Source organism: Sitophilus oryzae, unplaced genomic scaffold, assembly GCF_002938485.1.
Source record: "Sitophilus oryzae breed Bouriz unplaced genomic scaffold, Soryzae_2.0 scaffold_1181_pilon_pilon, whole genome shotgun sequence".
NCBI classification, from domain to species: Eukaryota; Metazoa; Arthropoda; class Insecta; order Coleoptera; family Curculionidae; genus Sitophilus; species Sitophilus oryzae.
Genome location: NW_022145817.1, coordinates 2,484,199 through 2,508,643, shown reverse-complemented (window position 1 = coordinate 2,508,643; position 24,445 = coordinate 2,484,199). Strand labels below are relative to the sequence as shown.

The 24,445-nt window shown below is 35.5% G+C and overlaps 2 protein-coding genes and 1 long non-coding RNA gene across 4 annotated transcripts in view; 1 reads left to right on the top strand and 2 right to left on the bottom strand.

The window, feature by feature from the left end:
• The window catches only part of LOC115891494 (zeta-sarcoglycan), a 116,966-nt gene extending 93,091 nt beyond the window's left edge, over window positions 1-23,875 (top strand). The window contains exons 4-7 of one of the 2 annotated variants that reach the window (XM_030911960.1): window positions 3,883-4,072; window positions 4,421-4,613; window positions 12,813-13,120; window positions 23,657-23,875. In XM_030911960.1, coding sequence (XP_030767820.1) covers window positions 3,883-4,072; window positions 4,421-4,613; window positions 12,813-13,119 — 690 coding nt within the window. In that variant the 3' untranslated portion in view covers window position 13,120; window positions 23,657-23,875. Of the gene's footprint in view, window positions 1-3,882; window positions 4,073-4,420; window positions 4,614-12,812; window positions 13,346-23,656 lie in introns of those variants that run through there. The other variant, XM_030911959.1, reaches the window with a different exon arrangement.
• Window positions 14,375-15,280, bottom strand: LOC115891496. The gene is made up of 2 exons (XR_004051867.1): window positions 15,082-15,280; window positions 14,375-14,551 (listed from the first exon to the last, which is right to left on the bottom strand). It is a non-coding gene; the product is annotated as an uncharacterized LOC115891496 (long non-coding RNA).
• LOC115891417 (piggyBac transposable element-derived protein 3-like) lies at window positions 20,093-21,067 on the bottom strand. Its single transcript, XM_030911859.1, has one exon. It carries the CDS (start codon window positions 21,065-21,067, stop codon window positions 20,093-20,095), a length of 975 nt encoding a protein of 324 aa, XP_030767719.1.
• Window positions 23,876-24,445: the final 570 nt, after the last annotated feature.

Here is a 24,445-nt window from a genome sequence, read left to right as displayed (position 1 = left end):
TGTACAGGGTGGGTCAAATTCGACGCTTTTAAATGGAAACACCCTTTTCTGTAGGAGATAGACAAAAACTAATATCGGTGTCTGGAGCTCAATTTTTGTCAAAAACATGATGGTGAAAACCGCATATCGATATCTGTCACCGTTTCGGAGTTACGGGGTGTTTTCCAAAATATGCATTTTTAATAAATCGCTGTAACTTTTATGTTATGGAATATGTTGTATTTTTATGAAAACATTTCCAAAGCACCTTTTTACGTAGACTTTAATGGTTTAAGTATAATTTTTGTAAAATTAATAATTTAAGAATTATCAACAAAAAATTTGATTTTTTATATGGGACACCCTGTATATTTTTAGTTTATTGAAAAGAATTTAAAATTACCTTTCCAAAAATACAACACACTTGATATTTTGCTCGATTCCTCTTCGAGATATAGAGTATATAAAAATTTGCCCGCTTTAAATAAGTAGGCTTTGAACGGCACCGGCTGTAATGCAAAAAATTCAAGCTGTGAGCATCAATTAAAAAGAAAATAATATTTGTTATGAGAGATGCAGAATTTTATAACAATTTAAAATATATATTAACCAACATCAACGCATTTAAACTATATCTAATAGCAATAAAAATAAATAGCAAACCAAGACATGAGATTTTGCTACAGGTGTTCGACATATCGACCGTCTTCTGTTATGGACAGACGGGGCAGTTTTTGAACATTTCTCGCGGAATTCATTAACTCAGTGGGGGTGAAAGATACCCTCTCATAACTGCTAAGTATTTCTAATTCTTGTCTAGATTATACGGAATAAGGAACCTTTATTCTTCAGCAAATATATCCATAGGATTAGATCCATGGGCACTAAGTCAGGCGGCCTCGACGGCCAACGGCTGGGATCTTGATTAGCTATTCAATTATTCTTGAAATTGGCTGCAAAAATTTGCTGATAACTTCAGCGTTCAGAGGCGGTGCGTCGTCATGCTGGAAAAATATGTTTTCGAGTTCCATTAAGGGCATATCAGCAATAAGGGATTCAAAGCCTACTAGTTAAAAGTGGCGAACTTTGAAAAATTCTGTATTTCGAAGGGGATTATAACAAAATATCAAGTGTGCTATATTTTTGGAAAGGTAATTTTATATTCTTTACAGTTAATTAAAAATATAGAGGGTGTCCCAAATAAAAAATCAATTTGTCTGTTGATAACTCTTAAATTATTAATTTTAAAAAAATTATACTTAAACCATTAAATTCTACGTAAAAAGGTGCTTTGGAAATGTTTTTATAGAAATACCAAATTTTCCATAGCAAAAAAGTTACAGCAATTTGTTAAAAATGCACATTTTTGAAAAACACCCCGTAACTCTGAAACGGTAACAGATATTGATGTGCGGTTTTCACCATCATATTTTTGATGAAAATTGAGCTCCAGACACCGATATTAGTTTTCGTCTATCTCCTATAGAAAAGGGTGTTTCCATTTAAAAGCGTCGAATTTGACCCACCCTGTACATTATAATTTTTTGCATTAATTTTGTGCTCCGGTGTAATTTTTGCCACTACTTGTCATAGTGATTGCTGTTGTTTTAACTGCACATATTAGCCAATGGAATTATTACCATAATTTTGTCTACCGGATCTGTAAGAAAAAAGTACATAGTTTACGTATCAGTTTTTACCTTAAAGTAGAAATATTTTTCTATATATTCATTGTATTACGTCTTTTCGCGGACCAACCTCGAACTAGTCCTAGTCAATCACATATCTTAAAATCAATTCAGTATTTGTCAGTTGTATATGAAACCACTGATTTTTTCTGGTTCGTGAAATTTTCGCGAGAATATTTATTAATAATTGATCAATAATTAATTTATTTTTGTTTTTTTTTTAAATTAAAATTTTTAAAATTTAAAAAATATCAAAAATAATTAAAAATAGTTTTCTACAAGCGTGTTAAAATGTTTTTCACGCACGCCGAGATATAATAATATTACTTTAAAGTACTAGTGCTTTAAAAGTTACTTTAGTTATTAAAGGAAACAAAAAAATATATATTTGAGAAAAGTCTCTTATTTACTTTTACAATTATATTAAGTATTAATTCAATATTAATTAAATTCATATTCTAACTTAATTATATTATTAATACATCCATCATCCATCACAGATAATCCAAACCAAACCCAACATCCATCACAGATAATGGCATTTTTTAATTTAACAATGATGTCGCCTTGATTATTTACACATAAAATTTTCTGCCTGCGAAGCATTTTTCCGAGACGTTCGTTTTAAATAGTGGTAGCGGTAGAACCCAAATATACGAAAAACGTTTCAAATAATGATAGAAGCAAACCACTTGGTATAGGTGGTATATACACATAAACAATAGATTTGACCCGCAGCACCTTATTGTAAGTGGAGGCAAATTCAAAATGGCGGCGTTTTTTTAGAATTACTGTTTTTGGTTTGGTTGCGAGACGATATCTTTATTTTCTTACAAAGGAAAAAAGTCTGCCTGGAAATCATGGAATTCGCAGAGCGATAAGGCAACCAAAACCTCTCAAGCGATTTGAAGCCCATTCCGGACGATGTCGTCAAAGTTCTTGCTAGCTACACTGTTCAGATGTACAATCCACTTAGCACTGCAACCAACACTGACACCACAAGAAAAGAATTATTTTGTTTTTAAAACAAGCCAATTCATTTGATACCTCCGACTTCTGCAGCACTGTATCAACATATCCTAAGGGCTGCTTACCAAGCTGGTCAAGTCTGGCGTCGTTCTTACGATATGGATGACGTAACACCATCACCAAGGGATGGGGCTGGGTTGAAAAGAATTCAAAGTAGACTTATCTATGGTCTGTTCTTCCAAATGTATGGCAGACATGCCAAGAGCTAGCTAAATGCTCCTGTAATACTGGATGTAGCAGTAGTCGGTGTAAATTCAAAAGAAGTAGTCTTCCATGTACACTGCAATGCAGTTCCTGCAAAGACATGTGCACCAACAGTGTAATTGAAGAGTTGGTATTTTTATTTATTTTTATATTTTTCCGAGCTAGACAAACAAAAATTTCTGAGTAGACTTATTCTTTTTAATTTTTTATTTTAGTTTAGAAGATCCCGAAGACTAAGGAATGGTATCCGGCACCATGTAATAAATCACGCCATTTTATTTTTTTTTTCTTAAAAACGCAGTACTTTTAATAAATTATAAAAGTTAACATTGCTATTCTATTAATTTCAACCCCATTAGTCTCATAAGAATTAAGTTAAGCTGCGCCATTTTGAAAAATTCCGCCATTTTGAATCTGCCTCCACTCCTGATAAGGTGCTGCGGATCAAATCAACCTACTATTTGTAAGTAAACTTTCTGCCAAGTGGTTTTATTCTATCACGATTTGAATTTGTTTTTTTGGTCTACCGCTACGACTAAAAGCAGCGTATCTCAATATAAACAGAGATAATGTCGTGATTAAAAAAATAAAATGCTCACAAAAGATGAGGCTACAATTTGATTTGATTTAGCAATAGCTACTATAGCTGCTGCACCCTACAGGGTGTTACAAAGTTCGGGCAAAAAACTTCGTCTTATTGTTATGCCCTGTATATGCTCAAAATAAATTCGGAATAAAAATTTCTGACGTAGCATCCGTTAAGAAGGAATTAATTTACGATTTAAAAAAAATCATGAAAATCATCGCAATCTAATGAGTGGATCGCGAGATATCCAACTTTGAAATTGGGACAAGTTTTTAGTGGCCGTTTTTTTTGCCGGTGAGTTTATTAAAACTAAAAGTCGATACTTACTTATTATAGAATATACGGTTTATTAAAATCATTCCACAAATAAGAATAAAATATATATTATTGTTTTAGAATGGCATGGGTCAATTAGAAATAATTCCAGGAGGCCTAAGACTGAAAGGAAACGCTTTTGTGTTAGAAAATCTAGTAGCCAGTCAAATTAGATCTAGAAGAGGAGAGCCAATAGTGGTGGAATCCAGTAGAAATATTAGTCTGAAATCTAGGAACAAACGCGGATACCTTAGTAGCTATATTCATTTAGGTAAGTTTGCCATAAACAGATAAAAATAAATTGCTTTCTTTATTCTACCACAGAGAGTAAGTGGAAAGTAATTTCAAAGCTGCAAAAAGGCTTGCATTGTGTTAAAATTTACTAGAGGCTAGACTCTCAGTAGTTTTCGAAAACTTCAATCACTTATACAAAAATTTACCCTACCATAAAAACTTATTTGAAAAATAATATTCTATTCAAGTTTTAACCAACTAGAATGTCAATTTTCAAATAATATGCTTGATAAATAAACAATAGAATGGTAATTTGTATATAACAACTTTTCTATCATATCCTAAAGAATTATGGTCATTAACTTAATGTAATCAATCATTTTAGGTGTGGATAGGTTTGAGTGTTCAACCAATCGCTTCCACATACTAGATGACCGAGGTCAAGCCGTGTTTTCGGCGGACAGGAATCAAGTGACCGTTGGTACTGATAGTCTGAGGATAACAGGTGAAGGAGGTACCTGTTTCAAAGGATCAGTGCAAACCAAATTGGTGAGGGCAGAAACTGGACATGACTTAAGGTAAAGAGGTAGCTCTTAATTAAAACGTTGAGACCGAGACTTTGAGTTTTTTTTCTACTTCTTTTTAATTTAAACCAGGTCTCATTGAGAAGAATGGCCGCCTTTTTTAAAAGATGTAGCTGACTTCAGAAAATTTGTGTATCCTTTTTGTTATTATTAGTTGGATAAATATTTTAAAATCTATCTTTTTAATATGTTATAGGGATGTTAAAGATTCATTCAGTTATTTATTTCTTGTAATAACTAAAAAAAAATAAATAAAATTTAGTGTACTGGGTGCGTCTAAAAAGTGGCTCAACCCTATAACTTTTTTATTTTTTCAGAAAAAAAAAACCAGATTTGGTATATTAGTATATGATTGACATATTCAATTATTTTTGGGCACTTCCTGTTTCATAGGAAATAACTACAACTTTTGATTTTGAAATGGCACCTTCGGTATTTTGTTACTTTATTCGATAGAAAATGACACTCTGAATAAAATGATATATCCTATGTAAAATGCTGACATTTTCGCATATGGTTTATTTGAAATTGTAACATGCGGTTCATAACGATAGTTTGACTCGAAATACCAAGTGTGTGGTACCAAATTATTCGTAAAAAATGATTTTCCAAATTTTGTTTTATTTGAAAAAATTGAGATATGGTTAAAAATACGATTTGGGCATCTTTTAACCCGCCAGGACAAGACACGAAAAACATTAGACGATCTGATATATTTTTGCCAAAGCTCCGTGATTAAAAATTAGTGTTTTTAACACAGCCATGGCATTCTGGATTGAAATTTAAAATAAGATTTTTTATTGTGTAAAAATGGCAAAAGTTAACATATCATATATTTCATTCTATTCAAAGTGTCATTTTCTAGTGAATAAAGTAAAAATATCCCAAGGGGACCATTTAAAAATCAAAAGTTGTAGTCACTTCCGTTTGAATTGATAAAATAAAAAAGTTATAGGGATGAGCCACTTTTGAGACGCACCTGGTACTAGGATGTAACTATTTTAGTTAATTGCTTTCATAATAATAAAAAATAATATACAGGGTGAGCGCTTTAATATCAATTATGAAAGCAATAATTGATATTAAATCGCAGTTTAAAATTATTTTAAACTCCAACACAATAATAATAATAATAATAATAATAGCCTTTATTTCCAACAGGCAATTAGAGCCCACTTACAGGAAATACAATCTAAACAATAGGTTGTTACTAAACATTAAATATCAAATTTACAAAAACCAAGAAAAAAAAATACAAAAAGAGAAAACTAAACCTAAATCTAAACCTAAATGAATCAATCATAATAATAACAACAATAACAAATTATTAATTATAAATTACTATTATAAACAATAGTTAACCATTAATGCCCCTCACCCACCAGTGAGACCAAATGACCCACAGAGCAGTCAAACACATCACAGTCAACGGAGACAGAGTTAAGGTTGCTACACATGGTGAAAATCGGATCCTGAAACCTAACGTTAGTTCTAGCTCGAGGAAGCGCAAAAGTGGTATTCGCTCTGGAGGTAGGTCGTTGCACCCGGAATGGTATCGTTTCCAAAAGAGTTAGGGAATCTACAAGACCATTCAGCAGTTTCCACAGGAAAGTTACTGAGTGAATGATCCTTCTCAAGGAAAGTGGTTGCACATCGAACCGAGACAACAGCTCAATGTGATCCACACCTCTAACAGGGTAAACCCCCTTCTCCCTGAACACCAGTTGCTTTAAGAAACGCCTCTGTACTGAATCAAGGGATGCAACATGACACTCATAGATTGGACACCATACCAAAGATCCATACTCCAGCCTTGACCTGACCAACGAAAAATAGAGCAGCTTGAGAGGTTCAGAACCTACGAAGAGTTTACAGTTACGAATAATAAAGCCAAGAAGTCTTGACGAACTCGCAACAATTTGATCAATATGAGTTATAAAGGTTAGTCGGTCGTCAAATACGACACCCAGATCCCTAAACGTTGTCCTTCTAGACAGTATATTGTTGGCAATACTGTAATCAAACTGCACGGGAACCTGGGTTCTATGATATGACATGACACAGCATTTCGAGACGTTGAGGTTCAATCGATTCTGAGTACACCACTGGTTAATTCTATCAATATTGCTTTGCAAGAAAAGACAGTCCTCATGCCCGTCAATCTGCCAGTAGATCTTCAGATCATCGGCATAAGCCAGTTTTAAGCTGGAAATGCTTGTTAAGAGGTCATTTATGAATAAATTGAATAGTAGTGGGCCGAGATTGGACCCTGGGGAACTCCGGAAGTTGGAGTAAATGTGTCCGAGCGGTAACCCTCGACCTCAACAAACTGAAGACGATCAATGAGATATGAGCACATGAGTGCTGTCAGTCTGTCAGAAAAAATTGAATTGACCACTTAACTTCGCTAGCAAGATCTGATGATCGATTGATCAAATGCTTTGCTGAAGTCAGTATACACCACATCAACCTGACCCCTTTCATCAAGAACTGAACTAACAACGTGTGACAAGGCACAGAGATTAGTAATACATGATCTTTTAGAATAGAAACCATGTTGGTCATTAGATATTCTGGATCTACACTGCGAGAACAAGGACTTATAAACGATAATTTCAAACAACTTGGAAAAATTACAGAGTATGGAAATAGGCCGATAATTGTCAACTCTCTGGAGGTCGTCCTTTTTATGAACCGGTAGAACTTTAGCTGATTTCCAGGCAACCGGAAAACAGCCATTCTTCAGAATTAAATTAAAGATGTGGCATAGTGGAAGGCATTGAACAAACGCGCAATCTTTTACAATGAAGCTGGGAATGCCATCCGGGCCCGCAGTCATTTTGTTCTTAAGGGATCTACTCGCTGTGATAACTTCGTCGGCGGTTATTGTTGGGGAGACATCAACAAGATCAGAGGAGGACAACGAAGGAAAAACATCGTCTGCTTGAGCAGAATTCCTATACGCACTCTGGAAAAAGTTTGCAAACGCTGATACAATTACCTCTGGGCCCCGAAATGAAGCACCAAGGGGGCCGTACATAGTGGCCGGCAGCAATGATTGACCACGTTTAGCCTTAATAAAGGACCAGAAGGACGAGGGATCAGTGGCGATGTTCGCCTCTGTACGGGTCACATAAGCTTTATAGGCTTCTCGAGCTTGAGATTTTACTAATTGGCGGAGAGAGCTATACTTGCGGAAATGATAATTAGTACGATAGAGTTTAAAGTCACGGTATGCCTTTTCTTTCTTAAAAATGGTGGTAATTAACAATTTAGAGTACCATACCGGAAATCTGCGGCGCCTGGGACGCTTCAATGGAGTTGACTCAGAAAATATAGTGTTTAGAATCCTATAGAGTTCGTCGCAACTAGCATTAACATCCGCGCACTGCAGAACAGAAGACCAGTCAGCCTCGAGCAAGGAATTATACATCAGGGAAAATTGGCTTTCCTGAAGTTAAGGTGGGGAACACCATTCCTGGAACCGGCAAATCGGATGAGTGAGGCAAAGTGGTACGAATCGATATATCGAGAGCGGGATGATACAGGTCCTCAGGCAAAAGCGGTACATGGCTTCTGACAACATCAGTATCGAAGTTTGCAAAAACCAAATCCAGAAGACGATCGTTGTGATTAGTTACACTGTTGCGCTGAGTGAGGCCCAATGTTTCACAGAAAGTGGTAAGAATTCTACTCTTGTTATTGGACACCTGAGAGTGGTAGGACGGAACATTGAAATCGCCAACAACGACGAGCCGGCCTGACATAAATAAATTAATTGAGGCAATTGCCTCACAAACAGTTTCAAGGTCATTAACGCTGGTGGTAGGAGGGACGTAAATTACAATTAAATAAAAAACAAAATAGCTTACAGTAATCTTACAGCCTACTAGGTCAATCACAGGCGTAGTATCAGTTATGTCGACTAGATTAATACGTTCCGGCTCCATCTTGCTGCCGACTGCCACCAGGACTCCACCACCACGGGTTGTGGGAACTCTATCCAGCTGTCTGTCAGATCTGAACACAATAAATGATTCAGGAAATAATTCGGCATCGAAAATATCAGGTTGGAGCCACGTTTCGGTAATAGTGATAATGTCGAAGCCGCACACACTGACAGAAGAGAAAAAACGATCAGTTTTAGTACGTAAGCCTCTTACATTCTGATAGCAGAGGGATAAGTGCCTAGAGGCGACATCCTTTAGTTTTTTGAGGCGATAAAAGGTTTACCACGTTCGAACTTTATCACTAGGTTTGCCTCACCATTGGATCGACGCGCTCCAGATCATCCTTCACTCTCTGCAGGTCTTCCCTCTGACCGGGACTCAGGTCAGCTTCAACGTAAATTCTTTTGGAGGAAATAAACTTAGAGCGGAGTTTTAATATATTTGCCACATCAGTGTGATTTGACAAAACAAGCTTGATGGACTTGCGACCATTACGATTGGGCCTTCCCAATTTAACAACATCGTTAACTTGCACCTGCTTACCGGTCACCGTTTGCAGAATATTGGATACCTGTGTAGCTTCAGGAATATCAGGCAATAGCTCCATATTGTACAGCATGACGTTGTTCATGCGCTTCTGACGCTCGAAAATCTCCTGCATTAAACCGCCATTATCCATACTGGGAGGGTCCGCAACGACAGTCTGTGTTGAAACCCCCTGAGCAGTGATTTTTCCATTCAAGATGTCAATCTCCGAAGAAAGTTCAGCAGACCTGGACTCAAGGTCAGCTTTAAGGGCATCACAGTAAGATTTAGTGTGATCAGCTTTCGCACTTATTAGATTACTGAGGTCTTGATTAAGCTTCTCAACCTTTTCGCCGAGGCCAAATTCCCAGACTGCAAGACGGGTAGGGCCACAAGCGCGTCGCGGATTGAGCTGCGGCAGTGAAAACAGTAGAAATTAATGACCCTGGATTGGGAAACTAGAGCTCTGATTTCGCATGACGAGATTTCCGAGCATTTACTACAGAACACTTGCTTGCAAAAGTCGCATGGAGCACCGAAGAGGTCCTTAATGTCTTTGCTTCTAGTGACGTCCTTGAAAACGCAAACCACACTACATTTCACGCACGCAGACATGATTAAATCATATAGAGTACTAAGTAATTAAGTATTAACGTTAACGGTAAAACAGCGTAGGACACGAACGAGATTAGGTATGTTCGTGCGAAAACTCCTCAATGTGGGCAACACGATAAAAAATGAACGGCTAATCACTTAAAGTAAACAAAAAAAAATCCACCATTTAACTATATTTAACGATTCTCCAGGGCCTCAAGCGCGAAAAATCGGGGACGTTGGTCTATTCACAATTAAGAAGTAATGTCAGATGAAAGCACACAATTTCCTGCACATGCACATATCAGACACGACTATAAAAATAGATTCATAACTATGAAAACAGAGTAGAATTGATGGAAATAATAATAGCGCGCCCGTTGTGCATCGTTGTTCGTGATCGATTGGTAAAGCTGCTAAAGTTTGGAACTATTCAAGAAACCTTTCATCGATACATTCACTGGCACATACCTATAAAGTACTAACATAAATAAATTAAATTATTCATGATCGTAAACTATTAACAATCCAATATTGTGTCCAATGTGCCCCCCCCCCCTTCGTTTATCCGTTAGAGATCATCAAATTTAAAAAAAAATAAACACAGTTAAAATATTTTAAGAATCGGTATTGCGATTTGAATGAAATTCGCGGGGCCTATGTTTTGCTAAAAGCTTAAACATTTGACTTCACATGAATCAAGACAAATACTGGAAGGGCTTGCTAATATCTTCGGTTTGAAAGAGGATAGCCAGATGCAGTTTTCGCTGACTTTTTAAGCTATTATTACTCTTTACTATCACATTTAATTTTTTTAATTGTTACTGTTAAATTGTAAGACAGCGCCCCCTAGAGTCTAAGTTCAAAATATTATTAGATTATTATTAATATTTATATGGTGTAATACAGATTAAAGAACGCTCTTTTAATGAATAATTACACAATAAACCGCTCACAAATATATGACATTAATATAATATATTTAAATATTATTTCGCCATGTTTGTTTCGCATAAAGGAAAAGCGTACTAGATTAATTGCTAAATTTCCTGCAAACTACTTCAGATTGTCCCCGAGGCATTGTAAGCTTAGTACGAGCTGGTAAATAAATGTTTTGTTGACAGTTTAAAGTTCTAGCTTACATAATACATAACACCTGTTATTAAATTTCCCTTCATTAAATATGGTTCATTTTTTATGCATCTCTCTCTATTAATTTTATTGTCTAAAATATACTATATGATGAAAAAACTGCGTCAGAAACGGGCTATGAAATGAAGATCGATGTCAGTTTAGATGTAAAATTATATGGTGAATGTGTGATTGATGTTCATTTCCATGCCAATTGGACGCCGATTTTGTTCGATCATACGGTATTAATGTATTAAATAATAATAGGTGTATACCGGGTGCGTCTCAAAAGTGGCTCACCCCCATAACTTTTTTATTTTTTTAGATAAAGAAACTAGATTTGGTATGTTAGTATACGACATAAATTAGGATTGATTGACGTATTCACTTGTTTTCGGTTACTTCCTGTTTCACCGGTAACGACTACAACTTTTGATTTTTAAATGGCACCCTCGGTATTTTTTTACTTTATTCGATAGAAAATAGCACTCTCAATCGAATTGCATATCATATGTCAACTTTTGGCATATTCGCTCAAAAACAAATTGTATTTTAAATATCAATCTAGAGTGCCATGACTGTGTTAAAACACTAATTTTTAATCAAGGAGCCTTTGAAAAATAGATTTAATCGTTTAATGTTTTTAGTGTCTTGTCCTGGTCGGTTAAAAGAGGCCCAAATCTTATTTTTAATCATATCTCAATTTTTTCAAATGGAACAAGGGTGGCTCATTAGCATATTTGGAAAAGGCATTTTTTACGAATAATTTGATACCACACACTTAGTATTTCGAGTCAAATTGTCTTTATGAACCGCATGTTATAATTTCAAATAAACCATATGCGAAAATGACAAAAGTTGACATATGATATGTCATTCTATTCAGACTGTCATTTTCTAACGAATAAAGTAAAAAAATTACGAGGATGCCATTTAAAAATCAAAAGTTTTAGTCATTTTCAGTGAAACCGGATGTGAGCGAAAAAAATTGAATATGTGATTCAATTCAAATTTATGTCATATACTAACATACCAACTCTCGTTGTTTTATCTGAAAAAATAAAAAAGTTATAGGAGCGATCCACATTTGAGACGCATCCGGTATTGCAAAATTCGTTAAATTATTTTATACACCCGGGATGTTTCGTACATAAACTAGTGTTTATAGTTCCTAAACTCTGATATTTTTTGTATTTTTATCAGTTTTTCATTGTTATTATGATATTCTGCATAAACAAAACTAATTTTCAATGCACAAATTTAAGAAAAAATGAATTAATCGAGATACGGTAATTAGGCAATAAAAATATTTAGTAATTTGAAAATGTTAATTTATCTTTTATGTTTGTTATTTATTGAACGCAGAAAATTTGAAAATTATCAAAGAATTATACTTATAGCAAAATATTAATAATTGATCGAGAAGAACTGGAGCTTTTTTTGGTGTATTGCCCACTGTGGAAAGAAAGGAAATCTCTAGATACTACAGTATAGCCAGGGTTGCAGCTGAAATTAAAATATCCGTAGGTCATACTTTTGATGACATCGGGTCAATCAATAATTTCCTCTATCAGCTTGATATATTGATGTTGTTACCAGTACTGCTCATCAAGCAAGACGACAGTTAATTTAGAAACGTCTAGGTTTACTTATTTCACAGAGATTTATGAAAAAAAGTCCTTTGTCTCGGGTTTAGAAACCGACACGTCGTGGAAGTAGTCGAAATTTAACGAGACAACATGAGACAGCCAAAATTCGCCAAAAAATCTCCCTCCCCCTCCTCCATGTCCTTTGTCGCAATTTCACGAGTACTTTCGAGGCGTTTTAAGAAATGAAAATAAACCGAGATAAGACAAAGTTAGACGAGAAAACACGGAATAAGAGTCTCTACTATTCAACATTGACCTACTCCGACCTATTTCACGCATAGTGTAGAGGCTGTTTAATGGTAAAAATAATATTAATTCCATTAATAACATTGATATTTTTTCAGATTGGAATCATCAACTCGTGGTCTACAGATTCGCGCGCCCAGAGACCTGCTCCTAGAGTCGAGAGGCGGTCACGTGAGCACCATCGCTCTGAACGACGTTTCGTTCAAAAGCGAAGTGGGCGCCATCCATCTTCAGTCCTCATCCGTGATGGTGCCGCAACTGCCCACCGCCAAGGTCACCAATCGGCCAATGACGGCCCGGAGCTTTGATGTCTTCCAGTTGTGCGCATGCGAGAGCGGCAAACTGTTTCTTGCGTCGCCGCACGCGGTCTGCGCCAGCGAAAACGAAGACGGACTATGCCGATAATGTAGGTCTCTTCGTATCGCGAGATTGTAAGCGCGCGCCAGTTTTCTAGTTTAAGATTTAGGCACGGCATATAAAACAATCGGCAGTCTAACTCTGCCTAGATTCCATGGTTTAAAATGTCTATAAAACTTGACCTTGACAACGCCATTCGAGTAGCCAAGCCAGGGCTAGATTAAAATGTATCAAACATTTCCCAGAAATAAACTATTGATAGACAGGGTCGTATTAAAAAAAAGATACTGTACTGTTATGCACTGTATTTGGATTATTCAGTAAATAATATTCTCAACTCATTTTTATAGATCTGAAAAAAATACTGGGTTTTGGTTAAGCCTATAAAATATAGCACTTCATTGTGTTACGTCTAAGGCTGAGAACATAGTGGAGCGACGAGGAGAGCGGCGAGCAAGCAGCGCGACGTCGCGTCCAAAACAAACCTGTGAAGACAAGTACGCGTGAACATAGTAAAGCGATCTGCTCGAGCGGTTAGATCGAACGGCGAGATCGACTCAAATTATTTTCTTTTCGTCGCTTTGTCGCGCTGTAGAAAACGAGGGATTTCCAAAAATTAATAGATTTAGTGTTTGTAAGAGAGTTTTGATTGGACAAAAATATAGTAATCACCATAACCGGTATATTTTAGATAAGTTATCTCTCCGGGTTTTGAAAATTTCATGTTGTAGTGTACAAATTTCATGTACACTACATCTTTCCGTTTGTTGGTTTCGAATAAACCAAATGTTTGCGACACTACTGTCCAGAATTTTAGCTGCTGTTAACATTTAAAATAATAAAGAAGCAAATGAAACTAATAAAATTACAAGTACCTCGCTATTCCTCGCCGCTCTACTATGTTTTAGCACCTCGAGGCTCGATCGACGCGATATCGCGCTGCTTGCACGCCGCTCTCCTCGTCGCGCCACTATATTTTTAGCCTAAAGCTGGATTTATAAACTCGGAAGTTGGCGTTCAGTTGAGGTTCAGTTGCAGTTGGATGTTCGCGGCAGTTGAGGTTCAATATTTTTGCATTTATAAACTGTCAGTTTCGGTTGTAGGTTAGGTTTGGAATTGTGAAAATTTCGAACGTTTTTCTTTCGATTTGAAAATACTTCTGGTATTTGTCAAAGTTCAAACACAGTAATCCACGATTACGCAAAATATAAACATCACATTAACAGAAATAATGAAACAACAATAAGGGTCATTTTCCAATGCATCGGCGTACTGTGCTTCACGTGATCGACAGGCGCTTATTCATTGGCTGTCGCCGAACGTCGCCAGCGGTCGCCAACTGCCCGCAACTGCCGACATAAACATTGACCATCTTTGAACTCCGCTGAAAGTAAAACGAACTGCCAACTTTTCGACCAACTGGCTTTATAAATGCGCGCGTTCATTTCATAGCGTTGAACATTTTGAACGGCAACTGAACCTCAACTGAACCTCAACTCCCGAGTTTATAAATCCAGCTTAAAGCTTATAAACTCGGAAGTTGGCGTTCAGTTGCAGTTGGATGTTTGCGGCAGTTGAGGTTCAATATTTTTGCATTTATAAACTGTCAGTTTCGGTTGTAGGTTAGGTTTGGATTTGTGAAGATTTCGAACGTTTTTCTTTCGATTTAAAAATACTTGTGGTATTTGTCAAAGTTCAAACACAGTAATCCACGATTACGCAAAATATAAACATCACATTAACAGAAATAATGAAACAACAATAAGGGTCATTTTCCAATGCATCGGCGTCCTGTGCTTCACGTGATCGACAGGCGCTTATTCATTGGCTGTCGCCGAACGTCGCCAGCGGTCGCCAACTGCCCGCAACTGCCGACATAAACATTGACCATCTTTGAACTCCGCTGAAAGTAAAACGAACTGCCAACTTTTCGACCAACTGGCTTTATAAATGCGCGCGTTCATTTCATAGCGTTGAACATTTTGAACGGCAACTGAACCTCCACTGAACCTCAACTCCCGAGTTTATAAATCCAGCTTATGGCTAAGAACATAGTGGAGCGACGAGGATAGCGCGTCCAAAACAAACCTGTAAAGACAAGTACGTGCGAGCATAGTAAAGCGATCTGCTCGAGCGGTTAGATCGAGCGGCGAGATCGATTCAAATAATTTTGTTTTCGTCGCTCTGTCGCGCTGTAGAAAGATAGATTCTCAAAAATTAATAAATTTAGTATTTGTAAGAGAGATTTTATGGAATCAGAAAGATAGTAATCACCATAACCGATACATTTTAGATAAGTTATGAGATGAAGTGGCAACAAACTTTCATAAAGGTTATAAAACTTGCCATACTTTCTCGGGTTTTTGAGAACTTCATCTAACCAAATATTTGCGACACTACCGCCCAGAATTGTAGCCACTGTTAACATTTTAAATTATCAATAAGCAAATGAAAATAATAAATTTGCACAAGTATCTCGCTATTCCTCGCAGCTCTACTATGTTTCAGCATCTCGAGGCTTGCTCGACGCAATATCGCGCTGCTTGCTCGCCGCTATCCTCGTCGCGCCACTATGTTCTTAGCCTAAGTGTTTTAAGCTAACTTCTTACGTTATTAAACCCATCATGATTAAATCCTTAATATGTTTAGTATTGTTTAGTCTTCGATCCGGTAAATAAGAAATCATCTTAACTCAAGAATGTATAATAAGAGACAGAACAAATCGGGCTCTTCAAATGAAAATTGTTGTATTTCGCTCCGCCGCGCCGTAATATGTATTGAAATTTAGTTTAATTGTAATTTTTTATTGCTATAGAGTATTGTGTAAAGTTAAACGTAGTTTAAGCGTAGTTTACACGGGCAAGTAAATTATCGCAAGTATATGTCTGAGAGCACTTTTACCAAACTTGCATAATGTAAACAGTATCCGAAAGCACTCTCCCAGCAAGTCACAAAACTGGTTGCGACGAAAGACGCTTACCAATGTAAGCAGGTTGGGAGAGTGCTCTGGCAAGTTAAAATTTATTTCCGTCTTGTTGAAAGTTTTTGGTGCAAGTGATTTTCGAAGACGTGTTAAATAACGATATTAAAATGGAGTCTAATCGAAAGAAGATACCATCACTTTGATTAATTTATTTGAAGGATTTCCCGAATTGTGGCAAAAAAAATCGAAAATTTACAGAGAAAGAGCTAAAAAGCAAAAAGCAACCAAATATGTAGCTGACAAATTCAACACAACTAAGGCTGAGATTCAGGGGAAACTACATAATATTCGTACCCAAGCAAACCAGGAGTGGAACAAAATTATAAAAAGAAAAAGTAAAATCGACTTCTGACATTCGCAGAAAATTGTTTAAATGCTTTGGGTCTTCATTTCTTAATTTTTTTTAATAACATCGCGTAAGCTCCAAGACTAGGCCTGCTGGCAATCCATTCTTTAACCCATATTCTTTTTCTAGATTTTCTTGACTGTTTGCGTAAAATTGCAACAAGAAGAGCAGTGGCTGCAGCTCTCTTTTTACGGCGCGACATTTTTCTACTAAACAATATACTTGTGCAATATACACCATACCGTGTATACGTGCATGCAATTTCTTGAATCTCTTTCCCGTGTAAACTACGCTTTACACGGCATAGAAAATTGCGATAGAACTTGCTAGAGTAACTTGCGATAGTGTTTACATTTAAGCAAATATATTCTAGGCATATGCTTTGAGCAAGAAATTGCATGTACGTATACACGGTATTGTGTATATTGCACAAGTATATTGTTTAGTAGAAAAATGTCGCGGCGTAAAAAGAGAGCTGCAGCCATGCGTCTTCTTGTTGCAATTTTACGCAAACAGTCAAGAAAATCTAGAAAAAGAATATAGGTTAAAGAATGGATTGCCAGAAAGCCTAGTCTTGGAGCTTACGGGATGTTATTACAAAAAAGAAATGAAGACCACAAAAGCATTTAAACAATTTTCGTCGAATGTCAGAAGTCGATTTTACTTTTTCTTTTTAGAATTTTGTTCCACTCCTGGTTTGCTTGGGTACGAATATTATGTAGCTTCCGTTGAATCTCAGCCTCAGTTGTGTTGAATTTGTCAGCTATAAATTTGATTGCTTTTTGCTTTTTAGATCTATCTCTGTAAATTTTCTATTTTTTTTCCGAATTTCCACAACTCTGGAAATCCTTCAAATAAATTAATCAATGTTACACACTTTTAATATCAATGTTTAACACTTGCACCAAAAACTTTCAACGAGACGGAAATAAATTTTAACTTGCCAGAGCACTCTCCCAACCTGTTTACACTTGCAAGCGTCTTTCGTCGCAACCAGTTCCCCGCCAGTTTTGTGACTTGCTAGGAGAGTGCTTTCGGATACTGTTTACATTATGCAAGTTTGGTAGAAGTGCTCTCAGACATATACTTGCGATAATTTACTTGCCCGTGTAAACTACGCTTTAGGGTATTAACTTGCTATAGTATGTTAAAATATAAAGGCCTGTCCTACACAAAAATGTTCGTCTATACTAAGGGCTGGCAAAGGTTAGTCTTGGGTCACGATTTCCGTATGTAAGAAGAGTATAATGCGTTTATAATGTACTGAACAAAGAGAGAACAGTAAGCACGGTGCCAAACGTATGAAATAAACCGACAATCTGTGCGCATTGCTAAGAGACAACCGAGTCAACCCAATCAGTACCTCTGTCAGTACTTAGAGTTCTAGGGAATGGTGTATATATGTTTTTGTACATAGTTTTTTCAAAAACTTTCTTAACAATTCTGCTATATTTTCTTCGCAGACAGTATGTGAAAATTTTTATAAATAAAAAGTTACACGATTGCTGAAAATTGCTATTCACTAAAAGTAAATGAATGAGTTGTTTAAAATTTTTGAATGAAAAAAAAACAACGTTATCGAATTTTTCTTGTAAATATATTGTAAAAGAATCCGGTCTTCAAAATAAAAAAAAAAGTTTCAATATCTAAAGTGGTTGTTAAGTTATGGCGTGTTATGTGTTAAAATTTTTAAAAAAGTTTTTTTTAAATTATCGACATTACTGACGTTTTCTCATTATAAAAAAATGGACACCTTAGAGATATCCTTATAATTCCATTTCAGATGCTCAGAAACATATCTAATGATTTTATCTAGTTATCTTTTCGAAAAAAAAGTCTTTTGAAAATAAGCGGTTTGCGATCGTGATTTTCCTTTACTTGATAGGGAAAGACTTACCGGCAACGCCGCAACAGCACACCGTCGTATTTCTCTCACTCCGACTTAATAAGATCCTTACGCGATTTACTTCCACACATGTAAATACCGACCCAAAGAAACAGTTGCCAGCACGGTATAAATTCTTAAATTTTCACTGACTTTCTGTCAAATGAATTCCTTTTTCAGAGCAAAAGTATGGCTTAAGGCTTGCGGTAGACTGGATTTGTCCGCAAAAGTTGAAAAACTTTACTTACTTACTTACGTCACCGAATATGTGGCGTTATTTTAGTACGCGACTGTTTCTGGGAAGGGCAAAAGGAAACTTTAAAGGAAGGGAATCGTTAACCGCGCATACTCCTCGAAAAGTAAAAATGAAGAAGTAAATTAAACATTTGATTGTAGAGAATAGACACTTAAAATTAAAAAAACATGCAACTAACAAAAACATGCCCGGAGTTACAAACAAAAATTAATACCCAATAAAATATCTATTGAAAAATATAAAGAGGCTACGTACAAATTATGCCTATCAATGGTCGTAGCAAACTTTATTAACCCTATAAGGTTCACTATAATTAATCGTGCTCCGAAAAAAATAATACTTTTCTGCTCAAATGCGTCATGGTCATAGAACGCATTCTGATACTTGAAATCCCTTATAATGTAAGGAAAAGTGAAGTTTGAATAGGTTGCCATATGGCTACATTGATTATTAGCAGTACACAATGATTGTAGCCAAATGGCCACATGAAACTTGCGGAGGTAAGATATCTGCATTGACAGTATAGGAAAATGGCACTATAAATTGAAGACCGTATTTTTACTATCTTTGGAGAAAAAACATCCATATTTATAGAAATCATTTATTAACGACTGTTTGTTATACAGTAAAAAAGTAACACATTTTTTTCTTAAGAAAAAAAAATACTTCAGTGGTGAAAATGGTAAAAGCAATTTTTGTTCTCTGTAAGGCATAAGCGCATATTGCACTTTTGACATTCAATTCGAGACCACCCATTTGTGCAATATCTACACCGGCCTTTAGATGTGTGCATAGGCCAATGAGCTGTATTATCCAACCTTGAAGCATCCACAGGTCGTGGTGTGATTGGTTGCTCTATACGACTTTTGGGCTGAGTATCATACGAGGGTCTACCTTTCCTTTTTGGTTTCCCAGTGTCTTTTAGAGATTGCGCTATTTCCATTTTAAAAAATTTTAAGGCCACTGCTTTTTGTTTTAGTGCCGCGGATTCGGATCTATATAAAATCCACGCGTTTACAACACACATGTCTAGCATATATGTAAATAATGGTATGTACCATCTACGAGCTCTCCCTGAACTTCTGTAAAGTCCCAAAAGAGCATTGGCTTTGTCCACACCCCCCATATGCTTATTATAATTCTGGATAATTGAGGGGCATCGCACATCCACTTTTTTTTCTCTGCTTTAGAATACCTTTTAACTGTTCCCATTGGTTGAAGCCCGCAAAAGGTACTGCCTAACAGGACACACTTGTTATCGGCCCATTTCAAAATCATTATATTTTTATCCTTATCAGTTTTGAAATCGTATGACCCTCGGCCTCGCTTTTGAAGAACTTTATCGGAGATGAGCGTACAACCAGATATCCTATTAGACCTGATTGTACCAAGGCTCATTATGCCAAACTGATTTTTTAGATATATAAATAGTGGCAAACTAGAGAAATAATTATCAAAAAATAAGACAGCTTTTGGTTTCTCGTAAATACTCTTACAAAGCGCTATCACCACAGATGCTCCTACTCCAAGTGATTTTTCGTCATCATTCAGTTAGTTTGGTGTATCGCGAAGTTCATCGAAAGTATGCGTTCCTTGGTACGGTATAAAATCATATATAAAGCCCGAAACGCCTGCCCTAACAAACAACTTGAACCCCCATTTATGGGGTTTGTTTTTGATGTACTGACGAAGATTGCCTGCAAAAGTCCCCTTGTAAGGAACCATTGTTTCGTCAATGGAATATTGGTTCTCGAGTTGAAACTGTCGACAATTTGCTTTTATTTTATTTATTAGTGGGCGTATCTTGTAGAATCTATCTTTTGTTTCTTCTGTGATTTGGGAATTATCGGCAAAATGAAGAAAGCGGCGTATTTTTTTAAATCGTCTCGCAGGCATCGCATCTGCAACTTGTGGTATTCTTGTATGAATTGACCAATAATCTAAAATTGCTGGTAGTTTTATTATCCCCATAGTAAGAACTATTGTCAAGAAAGAGGTAAATTCAAAATTATCCAGGTCAAGAGAGCTACCGGTCACTTGAGTACAATATAGATTAGTTTGATCCACTATTTTTTGCATAAGATCAAACGAAAAGAATTTGGTGAAGTACTCTAAAGGCATTTTTATATTTTCGACTTGTGGAACCTCTGGGGGTAACAATAAATGCATGGGCAAGTCATCTTCCGTCCAGTTGTAAGTAGCTGTCTGCTTCTTTGTTTTCTTCTTGGGTGGTCTTATTGGCTCCTCTTCTTCAATATTCGAATAATCACTATCCATATCTGAATCCGAAACGACGATATCTTTATCTATCATAGCTCTTTCTTCTTCCGACTCCGATTCAAAAGCAAGAATATGGTCGCCCGCACCTTTTCCAATTTCTATCTCTTCTTCTTCTTCAGAACTGCTGTAGCCCGATAGGTTAGAATCCCGTAAGTTCTTAGGGACGTAAGGTATAGGCATATCATTTTTATTCTTTTGCACATAAAATTTGGAACAACTAACAGAAGCAAAATTTGACAAATCCATATCGACACTGATCTGAAAGAAAAATGTTAACGTTCGTTGTTGCCATATGTCTACGTCAAATTTCAAACTTATTTTACTCCTAAATACTTGTATTGTAAACATAAGTGATGTATGACTTAGGGCGATAAACTCACCTAAAATACCCCTGCCAAAAAGCAGAATTGAAAACAAACTATTACTTACCAAAATGACCAATAATAACACACTGCGTTACGCGCTATGCACACAGCTGAGAGAACGCAACCATTTTGTTTAGAAAAAAATTCTAAATCATGTCTCTAGATGGCGATACCCTACTACTCCGTTCGAGTTATATTTGTAGCCATACAACAACGTTGCCCAAGACAGTACGTTAGTCGCGAGAACGGAATAAAATGTTGGTTTTGTTAATGTTGCCATATGGCTACGATACATCTTATAGGGTTAATATTCACAAATTAGCAAATATCTGCTACAGGTACTTTTTCGGGCCGAAATTTTATACAAGACGCTTTTGACAAATCTATTTTGCCTTCCATGTGTAGAGACACTAAGAAAATTAATATATGACATCGGTATCAAACCTGGCTTAGAAGATCCTAGTGTATTTGAGACTCTAAAAAGAAAATGTATTATTATTCGATATTGATGAGATGAGTATCAAGTGCAATTTATTTTAAAAATAAAATAAATTAAGCCGCACGTTGCTGACTAAAATCTGCCGTAACAGTCTGTTGTCGATGACAAAAACTACGGCACTGGCTACTTTCTGTTGTTGGACACCCAAATGGCGGCGTGCGCAAAGATATGCGCGTAGCATTCCCGCCAAAGCGAGTTAGCTTGCCGATTGCTTTATATGCCGTGATTTATGTAAGGTAGAGACCATAGGTAGAGACAGAAGTCAATTTTTTCTATAAATAAAAAAGGCTTTGCGGTTGGTTGGAGAAATTATTAGAGACGTTTATTTTTGTAACGTTCAGAAGACAATATTTTAATTGAGATTGTTTGTATGAAACGATTATGTTGGCCATGATTTTTGTGATAAGGGTTTTTATTTAATGATTTATTGAACCAGAAACAAATTGGCATTATACAAGATGTTTCAAAAAACACGTGCGATCTCTCATGGCATGCAATCTCTCAGATTCCTCACATAAAAATAAGATTTATTTTTTATATCAACATAGGTCCGATTCTAGTTTGTTTCGTAGCAGGGGGTAAAAATCTTAATTTTTTTCAAAATTATAATAAATCGAAAAAAAATGAAGGCTTTAACCCTCTGTAGCTACGAAACAAAGAAGAATCGGATATATGTTAATATAAAAAAATGTTTCTTGAAACACCTCATATATCTATAAATAAATGTGGCGAAAAAATCTCAATAATTTAATAAGTTATTATTAATGATTAGGTATATAAGGGTGTTCTACTTAAGATGGATACAAGCCAATATCTTGGTTGTTTGTTGTCTGGCTGTATGGCTATAAGACGTATATTTTTCCCTTGGTAAGAAATGCGATACCCCATAGACGTACGTTTTAATGGGGTTTGATATTTTTTGAGTCAAGAGTCAACTACCCTTAGGACAGTATTTATTTCAAATCTGATAAATTATATTGAATCCTCCTTACCCAAGATACTTAAGTTCTAATTTTGATAAATATTGATACAGGGTGTGTCATTAAAATAAGACATTTTTATTTTTATTATTATTTTTTTAAGTACTTACGACGCCACTGGATAAACAACTGGTTTATTATCAATAACCAATTATATCCAATTATCAATTAATAATCGATTTAAGTTTTCAGATAGCTTCCATAAAAATTAAGACACGATACAAAAAACTAAATATTTTCAATTCATTTTGTTTACTTTAAAAAATTGTTTTTTAAGTGTGCTAATATAATGAATTAAATGAGTTACAAAATAATTTAAAAGCTCAGTTTTCAATGGAATCTAAAATATTATTTTTATTCGTTTTATTGAGAAATATTTAAAAAATTCCAAATAGTTAAATATTTAAAACAATCACTATTAACTTTGAAAAATATGCTCTAAACAAAGTTTTTTTTGTATCGTATCTTAATTATTATGGAAGCTATCTGAAAACTTAAATCGATTATTAATTAATAATTGGTTATAATTGGTCATTGATAATAAACCAGTTGTTTATCCAGTGGCGTCGTAAGTACTTAAAAAAATAATAATAAAAATAAAAATGTCTTATTTTAATAGCACACCCTGTATCAATATTTATCAAAATTAGAACTTGAGGATTCAATATTATTTATCAGATTTGAAATAAACATTGTCCTAAGGGTAGTTTACTCTTGAATCGAAAAATATCAAACCCCATTAAAACGTACGTCTATGAGGTATCGCATTTCTTACCCTGAGCAAAATGTACGTCTTATAGCCATACAGCCTCCTGCCAAAAATGAAAAATATCGCTCAACAAACAACCAAGATATTGGCTTGTATCCATCTTAAGTGAGACACCCTGTATATATAATTATTTAATAATATCTTTGTTAATAAATGTTTTTTAATAAATTAGTTTAAACCTATCATTTTTCTGTTTAAATCTGATTTGTATACATATCTTAGATCAGCGTCGTTGTGCTGTGAAGCTTGTCTTGTAAATAATGACCATAATAGAAAAGGTTGCAGTGGAACGATAGCCACCCCAAGAAGTCTAACGTTTCCATACTATAATATTTTGAGTTCTATACTGATCTGATCATCGAAACTGCGTGGTCTGGATTTTAACGTTAAAACAGTGATGTAGACAGCTTAATGGAAAATCAAATGTATTCAAAAAAGAGATAAAAATTGGGCTGATTCATTTCTTCTATGCGGTATTGCCAGATTTTGCATCAAAATTTCAAACCACACAAGGAGGCGTGTACGAAAAATGTTGCATGTACGGTTGAAACTTTATTTTTTAGAATTTGTTACTCATTTTACTACAGCAGTAATAGATATTTTATCTTAGATATTATATATTATCTTCATTTCAGTAAGTTTTTAAAATAGTTTTATTTTTTTCAACACATATTTCCTAAAAACCGGCAACACTGTATGCAGCTTTTTATTTTGTCTCTCTGTCTGTCAACCGGTCATTTATACTTATCTATGTCGCAGACATTAAAATACAGACCACGCAGATGAACTGACCAGGATGGTATAGTCCGATCCTGGAGATATTAATGGGTAAATTCAGCAGAAAATATTTTCACTTGATCTATAATTTAAAGAAATGAACTACATATTTTAATGTATATGTTACGGTTAATGTCGACATTAACAGGGTAATGTTTGGGTTTGGTTGTGTTTTTGGTTGTTTTGTTGTCTGTTATTCTCGAGATTAACCGTGTAATGTAGATATTAACCGAA